Source organism: Taudactylus pleione, unplaced genomic scaffold (assembly GCF_031769625.1).
Source record: "Taudactylus pleione unplaced genomic scaffold, aTauple2 ptg000374l, whole genome shotgun sequence".
Classification (NCBI taxonomy): Eukaryota; Metazoa; Chordata; class Amphibia; order Anura; family Myobatrachidae; genus Taudactylus; species Taudactylus pleione.
Genome location: NW_028284775.1, coordinates 3124289 through 3132729, shown reverse-complemented (window position 1 = coordinate 3132729; position 8441 = coordinate 3124289). Strand labels below are relative to the sequence as shown.

The following is an 8441-nucleotide window of genomic DNA, read 5'->3' as shown; positions in this document are numbered from 1 at the left end:
ATTGTGCCCATCCTTTGTGAGCATTTGAGCTGTATACAGAAATGTAATCCACTTTTTCCTGGCTTCCATATGGCCTTCACTGTACTTACCCCTAAGCCTAATAAAGACCGGTCCCTACCTTCCTCATATCGCTCAATTACCTTATTTAATATTTATTTTTAAATTGAAAGCCAAGATAATGGCTTCCAGGCTTCAGATTATTTTCCCTTCTTTACTCACAGATAATCAATTGGACTTTGGCAGAGGCAGACACTCTGTTAAAGGCTTCCACACTGCAGTTGTGGCAGTAGCGACTGCCTACCTTAACCATGATTCTCCTAGTACTCTTTTAAGCCTTGATGCTACTAAGGGCCTGATGCAGAGATGTACGCTAATCCGCTGGTTAGCTCTCATCTCCGATGGTAAGTAGTCTGCGATACCACACAGGAGGGATCGCTATTGCGATCACAGCTCCGTAAACGCACACATCTGCTGTGAAAATATGCTGATTGTTATCATATTGCTGTCGCACTGCCAGCATGGAGACGCCCACTGACATCCATTAACGCTATATCACATCTGTAATACCTTGCAAACCTCCATAAACATTGGTAACATCGAGTACTATCGTCCCTTTACGCAGAATTACAGCATCCCTGACCTTACTTAGAATTGCTAACTTTGTTGCACGCAATGAGTACTCAAGCTGCGTATGTAGCTGTTTATGCACACCTATGCAATGGCGTTCAAGCGGTCAGGCATGCTTGCGTTTCTCTGACCACCCTCCGTCACCACCCCCAAATGTTCACTGCCTGTCAATCACTCTGCAATGGCTCTACATGGTCTCCGTGATCACAGTGGTTCCTTCGCGCACGCACACTGCGATGCATTAATGAATCAGGCCCAGGAGTTTCCACGAGCCTCTGCATGATTTACAGGCAGAAGCATTTGGAGGCTGGCACGGGGGCGGGGACGGCCCGCAGTTCCGGAAACGGGGGTGAGACTCCCCCGTTTTCTAGAAGTGCTGAAGCCACCAGGCCCCGGTAAGGCTGCGGTAAGCTTCAGCTTTTGCAGCCTGGCCAAAGGGACAACAATCGCGGCCTATGGTTGCGATTGTTTTGATGGTGATCCCAGGCTGCAACCTCGGTCGCAGTGCTGGGACAATGCAGATGCAGCAAGGAGGCATCTGTTTCCTAAAGACACCTCCTGCTTTATTTGCATGTGAGATGGACGGAATTGCACAGCCGCTTGTGTGCATCTCTGCAATCCCTCCATCTCTGAATCAGGCCCTAAGGCCTTTGTTATGGTCTCTTGGCCATATCTCTGTAATTTTAGACAGATGGCGGGTTTGATCCTAGCTTTATGGCCCTAATTAAATATTTTATACTCTCCACTCTACTTCACTATTGCTTAATGGTACTGTTGGGGATAGAGACACTATGGGTTCTAGTTATTAACATTATTTTGACTAAAAGAAAGTGTAAAAGGGTGTTTTTATTTTAGTTTCACATAAACTTACTAAAGGGCAATTTGAGTAGAATTTGTAAAATTCTACTCCAGACCCTAATTATCACATATTTTTAACAAGCAGATCGCATTTCCCATAATTTTAATGGAAAATGTGATCTGGCCAGGGTTACTAAAAATAAATTGTGAAAAAATACCGGAAGAACCCCTGTGATAGTAACGCCATCTGGAGATGGCATTATCCAGGGTTTCCCCCAGTTCCCCGACTCCTTCTCTGACAGACAGAGCAGAGCCTGAAGCCAGGTCCCAGTGTTCAGCTGTGTGGTCCAAATAGACCACACGATGATCACTGCAGAAAAAAATTGTAAAAAAGTAATATAAGGTACCTGCATCCAGGGTGACCGGTGCTCCGGTGATGTCCTCAGCTGGTCTCCTGGCTCCTGCACTATGACCCTGGTCAGCTGCTGCAGGGGGGGGGGGCACTTGCCAGGTGGGTGGTTGTGGTAGCCAGCGGCGGGCGCATGAGCAGACACAGTCTACCTGACCTGGCACAGAGTGATTTCCATCTCTTTGGACCATTGAAGAAGCATCTGGATGGAAGGCTACTTGCAACCAATGGTGAAATTCAGCAAGCCATCATGTCCTGGCTTCAGGCTCTTGACACTGATTTCTTCTATGCCAGGATAGATGTCTTGGTGTACCGTTAGAACAAATGCTTAGACAAGTATGGAGACCATGTGAAAAAATAATCTTTACCAAGACCATGCTATTGACTATACTTGTATGTACAAGTTGAATAATTTACGCAATAAGGTCTTGTTACACTATTTATTGAACCACCCTTGTATATATAATATTTTTAAAATACATTGTTATTTAATTCAGTTGTTCTCTTGGTCTAGTTCTTTTTTGGAGGCTTTTGTGTACTTTCTGATAACAGCAGCTTACTCTATTTTTGTTACTACTGAGTATACAGTATATTTCAATTAAACAACGTCTATCTGCTATTTTTTCCTTTGTCAGAATATTGCATCCCCCTTACTAGACCAACAGTTGTCCATCTTACACAGCTACTCTCGCTACAAAAATCAGAATAAGTGCACAGTCATAGGTGCTGATGGCATGCTGCCTGCAAGCTGGGATGTAACTAGAGCTTTGTGGGCCCCATATCAACATTTTGAAGGGACCCCCACCCCAATGCTTCAGAGAGACAACTCTCTTCTAAATGGTTGTTCATTTTATGCCACATTATAGTGCCCCATGTCACATTATTCCACATAACAGTAACCCCAGGTCACATTTTGCCATATTACTGTCATTATTATGCCACAGTGCCAGCAGTAGCTCCCCAATGCAGCCATCCCACCTGGAAATGAGTTACATGATATAAGTGTAATCAAGGAGGAAACTGCCTGTAGCTGCCAGCTGAGTGCGGCCTGAATTCTGCAGTACAAAGAGCACAGAATTTACACCAAGTCCACCACACTGCTGCTCCCACCTCTGATATATGTGACAGGGGTGCATGCCACAGCACTGCTCCATGATGGAATCATATGCTGCACCATCACACATGTGCATCTGGTAAGAGCAGGGCCGGATTAAGGCTTGTGGGGGCCCCAGAGCAACTAAATTGTGGGGGCCATCATCTGCAGAGAGATACACACGCAGCCATTACTTGCCTGCCTAACCTCCTGCACCACAGCCTGACCAACTCCCACATCATCTGCCAGCGCCCCAGAAGCTCCAATCAGCTAATAGCAGAATGTAGCCGGGTAAAATAATCCGGGTAGCACCCGTTCACACTGCCACATGACACGGGAACAACCCGTGTTCAACCCTGCTCTCAACCCGAGTAAGATTCCCGGGTAAATCAACCCGGGAAATTTTTCTGGGAACCGTTCACACGTATCGACCCGGGTCGACCCGGCAATAATCCGTGTTATTAGGTTGGTGTAAAAGGGGTATTACTGTAACTACAGGGGCTCCAAACACACAGCACTCCTGCTCTCTACTTGGCCTCTGGTCACCACGTGCTTTCCCCTCTCCTCACACTTCCTGGGATCTCTCTCTCTCTCTCTCAGTCAGGGCACACTCTGCTTACACATGCTCCCTACAGCCAGCTCTGGGTCCTAAAGTCTTCCTCTTCCTCCAAGCACACTGCAGTCCTGTGCTATTCACGTGAAAGGCTGTCAGGGAGTTAACCCCAGCTTTCCCTAGGGGAATCTTTCAGGGGTGTCACATCACACACATATATGCATTCACATCTACACACACACACTAAAGCAGTACAGTCATTCTTACCATTGATGCAGCAGTTGCTGCTGGTACAGACAGCAAAAGGACCTGGGCTCCTCCTCCATTCATTAGGCATGACACCCGACACACTTATTCCCCCCCTTACACTGCCCGTATTGGGGGCAGAGCCAATATGGCAAGCCCCGTCCCCATATTCCCCGCCCTCAATGCAGGCAGTAAGGGAGGGAATGTGTGAAGCTGCTGCCCCCCTCTCCCCCTTAGAAAACTGATGCAGCAGCACTGAGTGTGCTGCTGCATGCAGTAGAATAGCTGCAGCGCCTCCTCCCGGGAACAGGTGCTTCTGGCCCTGTGTGGGGGCCCCTCTGTGTGTGTGTGGGAGCCCAGGGACGACCGCCCCTGTCACCCTCCCCCCCTTAATCTGGCCCTTGGTAAGAGGGTGGTAGTAACATTCTGGGGGGAAAGGTAGCTGGGTGCAGAGGAGATGGGCCCCATACGTCTCTGCGCCATATAGCAATGGCACCCCCTGCACCCCCTATAGTGTGTCTATGGTTAGCATGTCTTGCTTTTGCTTACCTTTGGTAGATCTGTGTCATCTGTCCTTAACGGTAATCAGTAAACTAACTGTGTCATCTATCCAACAGTAAACAGCACACATAGCATGCATACCTGAGTAGCAAGATGCTTATTCCATTGCATTTCTAGAAAGGTGGAATGCATGTTTCCTTTCGGATATTTCTGATTTGGAATGCAAACCTTTTCCAGATCACTTTGACAACACCAGCATCATATGTCATGTGATGGCTAGGCAAATGCATACCTCCCAACTTTTGGAGATGGGAAGGAGGGAAAGGGCTTCCGAAAAAGGGGTGGGGCTTCAGGAAGGGGGCGGGGCCAAATGAAAATGGGGCGGGGCCTCTCGGCTTCCCCCCGTTTTCGTCACTATAGGGGGCGTGCCCAGCACTCTCCGAGATGCTGGGCAGCCCCCCAGGCTCTCCCTACGCTAGTGAACAGATGCCGTGCGATCCGGGTAGCACCCGTTCACACTGCCACATGACACGGGAACAACCCGTGTTCAACCCTGCTCTCAACCCGAGTAAGATTCCCGGGTAAATCAACCCGGGAAATTTTTCTGGGAACCGTTCGATGCGCACGGCATCTGTTCACCTTCTGCACACCCGCTGCTCTGCTAGGCAGAGCAGCGGGTGTGCTCTCCCCAACTTCCCCCCCACCGCGGGACACTGTGGCCCGCGGGCGGGACAGCGGGACAGTCCCAGAAAAACGGGACTGTCCCGCTGAAAGCGGGACAGTTGGGAGGTATGCAAATGCCGATTGGTTCATGTTGAGGATAAATAGCAACCAACTGAAAGTACGCATTATAAAAAAAAGATTTTCACAAAATGAAACATATGAATAGGATTGTGAAAACCGGCAGCTTCCAGTGCCAGCACTTTCCAACCATCATCAGCCCCACAGAGGTCCGGATCTTGCTAGTCTGCAATTTAAGGCACATTAGGGTCTATGTACTAAGCCTTGGAGAATGAGATCAAGTGGTCGGAGATAAAGTACCAACCAATCAGCTCCTAACCGTCACTTTACAGTCAGGAGCTGATTGGTTGGTTTATCTGGGAGTGTCGCTGAAGTGTTTGTATACACAGACGCTTAATCGCTCCGATTTCGATTGGCCTCTGAAGATGTCACCTCTTGCCACTCCCAGCCAGTGATCTCAAAGATAGTTGTTTTAGTGTGTACAGGAGCAATGATAAATCCTATCTGAACAAAGAACACAGTAAATCGTTCCGTTGCTTGAAGGATTGTACAGTGTGTACGCTCAATATGGTTTGTTCTGGGCTCAAGGAAAATTGGGTCATCCATTGTGCCAATCAGTGGTGGCTCCAAAGGTGGGGCTGAAGCACAGACCAAAATTCAAATAGGGGAGCCACACCAACTGCCCTTCCAAATGCTGCCAGACATCGCTGGCCAGGACTCACTGGCAGTTGGTGTGGCTCCCCTACAGTATGTGAATTGTTGACAGTGCTGCAGCCCCACCTCTGGAGCTGCACTATAGTGAGTGCTGGGGGTGCCAATTGGCCGTTGTTCTGATGTGTACCCGGCCTAAGTAGTTTTCTTGCATATCTACGGTTCAAGAACACTTTATAAACTATTTTTAATCCTTCACTGAAGGTGTACTGTATTTTTTTAATATCCACTACACTATGTTTTTTTGTTATGTTCATTTTTGTCTCATAAGGAAAAAGGTAAGAAGCTTCATTCTTTGTGCAGTCACATAAGACAGTTTATTATAGCTGTTCAACTTCTCCCCAATACTGCTGATAACTATGTACTGGACGTTGCTATTGCTTGACTCTTTCAACTGGTTCAAATATTGTGTACAAGACCCCAGAACGGAACTTCACTAAGCCTCTGCCTACCCCTAATACTATTGCTTAATTGTGTATGAGACCCTGAAACACACTTGACCACGTTATTTCCTTAGCCTGTACGCTACAACCTTGCGCTCATGTGTACCGATTCCAGGACTGCGCAGAGCATGGGCTACACTTCTCCTACTAAGGGTTTTTCTCTGGTCCTAGTATAAATACCACACACACACACACACATGTACACACACACACACTTACTTCTCTGATAGCTCACGTATATATAATTCCCTCATGTATACAATATGCATTACCACTTGCATTTTTTACTTTGAAAAATGTAATTTTTATGCCATTACTAAGCTTCATTACCTGTACAATATGTGAATACTGTAAATGTCCTAAATGTTAGTTATAATTCAGACCCTTTATGCATTATTTGTATTTAAACATAAATTGGCAACCCAATTTTCCATATCATGAAATGTGCTTTGATAACTGAATTTTGTGTATTACTGAGACACACCTCCTTGTTAAGTGGCAGGAAAAGTACTGGCTGTTATTCCAATCATTACAGGCTATGGTGAAATTCATTTGAAATTCACAGGCTATGAGCGGACGGACTTACTCTGCCAGCGGGTACAACATGGGGAGTCACTCTTCCTGAGCAACCCTAATGGGCTTACTTTGCCACTCCTGTATATAGGGACTCTCTCTAACCGTCAGTAACTGCCTCCTGTTACTGACTTCTCCTACTGTGCTGTATTAGGTTAAGTCTCTGCCACCAGCTGGCTCCTACATCGGCACCTGGAACCTAACTTCTAGATATGTGTTGGAGGTTGATGTTTTGCCATAAGAGATGCAATTATACAGGCCTGATTATAACAAAATGTGTCAAGGCACAATCTGCAATTGATTGGGAATGGTAGTCCCAAAGCATATCCCCAGTATGACTCCTCAGCTGCCCCCTCCCTAATAAAAGCCCCTGCATTGCTGTCAATTAAATGCTCCTGGTCAATTGGAGATATGAGACCCTGACATGTCAATATAACAACATGAAGTTATATGTACACTATATCATCATTTTTACTTGTAGAACAAGTTTTGAATTTCGTTCATTAAAATATATTTTTCTATGTTGTAAAAAGTTACACAAAGCGTTAAAAACAATTTTATCAAACAAAGGAAAACCACTTTTATTTGTAGAAAATGAAGGAGAAATTGTAAATGGTTAATATGATTTTCACTGGTAGAAAGAAGCATTTGTATAATAATAACCAACATATTGCAGAAGCAATGGTATAAATAATAAACTATCAACAAGCTTAGTTCAAATACCATCATTTTGTCTGAGCTTCCAAAACAATCCCTGAACTTTAATCCGACTCAGCACGACGAATGTTTAACTGGTTACTTAGTGGAATAGAAAACACTTCCATCAGTACAAATCAAACTAATGGTATAAAAATCCAACACAATGTTACACATCAGTGCAAAGTATTTATATGTCACAGCCATACATTTCTAGTCTCATAACAATGCTTGAATTCCAACTTTTCGGAATAATCCTCAAGTATCTTGAATATATTGGTGGATTGAACTCATTCTTGACATGTGCATAATTGTTTCTATTTCCTTTGAATATCTGCAATTAAAATATAATATTTAGTATACAGGAATGTGAGTTTCCAGTGATCCATGGCTACACTGTTGTTTGCTAAATTGAGACATTTAAAATGCAGCAGATGCTCCTCCAATCAGAGGCTAGCTTTCACTTACAGCAGCTATGTCAGTTCTCTCATTGGGCAGATGCACCAACTGCAAAAATGCAGTCAAACCTCTGAAAATGCTGTTTTATTATGTTCAACTGAATTTCCCATATGCACCAAGCTCCTAAAAGCAAAACTTACCGTGGCTTGGAACCGATAGGTAATTCCATCTCTAGATGACGTTGCCTAAAAGAAGCCTATGCCGACGGCCGCACATGCACAGAAGGCCACATGCACAGTATGACCTAGGAGCAGAAGGGCTCCTGGGTCATACAGCCGGAAGTCCCCACACCACAAAGGACAGCTCTCATCGGGAGAGCTACATGCATACGGCTTTAATAAACATCACTATGCATGCGATCAGTGACAAAATGCAATGCTATATATAAGAACCAGGCCCTGCTCAATACAATAAATAGTGGGCTTCAAATGGGAAGAACACCACCAAAGTACTATTTGAGGAAAGATTATTTGATTAGATAACCAGTATGTTATAGAAATAACCCACATACATTAATATTCCTCCAGAATACTGCCCTTAATTAACAGAACTCTTGTGATCAGGAGATTTTAGTCAGCAATGACCAACACT

The 8441-nt window shown here is 45.2% G+C and overlaps 1 protein-coding gene across 1 annotated transcript in view; it reads right to left on the bottom strand.

Moving 5' to 3' along the window:
• Window positions 1-7332: 7332 nt before the first annotated feature.
• F5 (coagulation factor V) overlaps window positions 7333-8441 on the bottom strand; it is a 143758-nt gene continuing 142649 nt past the window's right edge. The window contains exon 26 of the mRNA XM_088444919.1: window positions 7333-7725. Coding sequence (XP_088301045.1) covers window positions 7582-7725 — 144 coding nt within the window. The 3' untranslated portion in view covers window positions 7333-7581. The remainder of the gene's footprint in view (window positions 7726-8441) is intronic.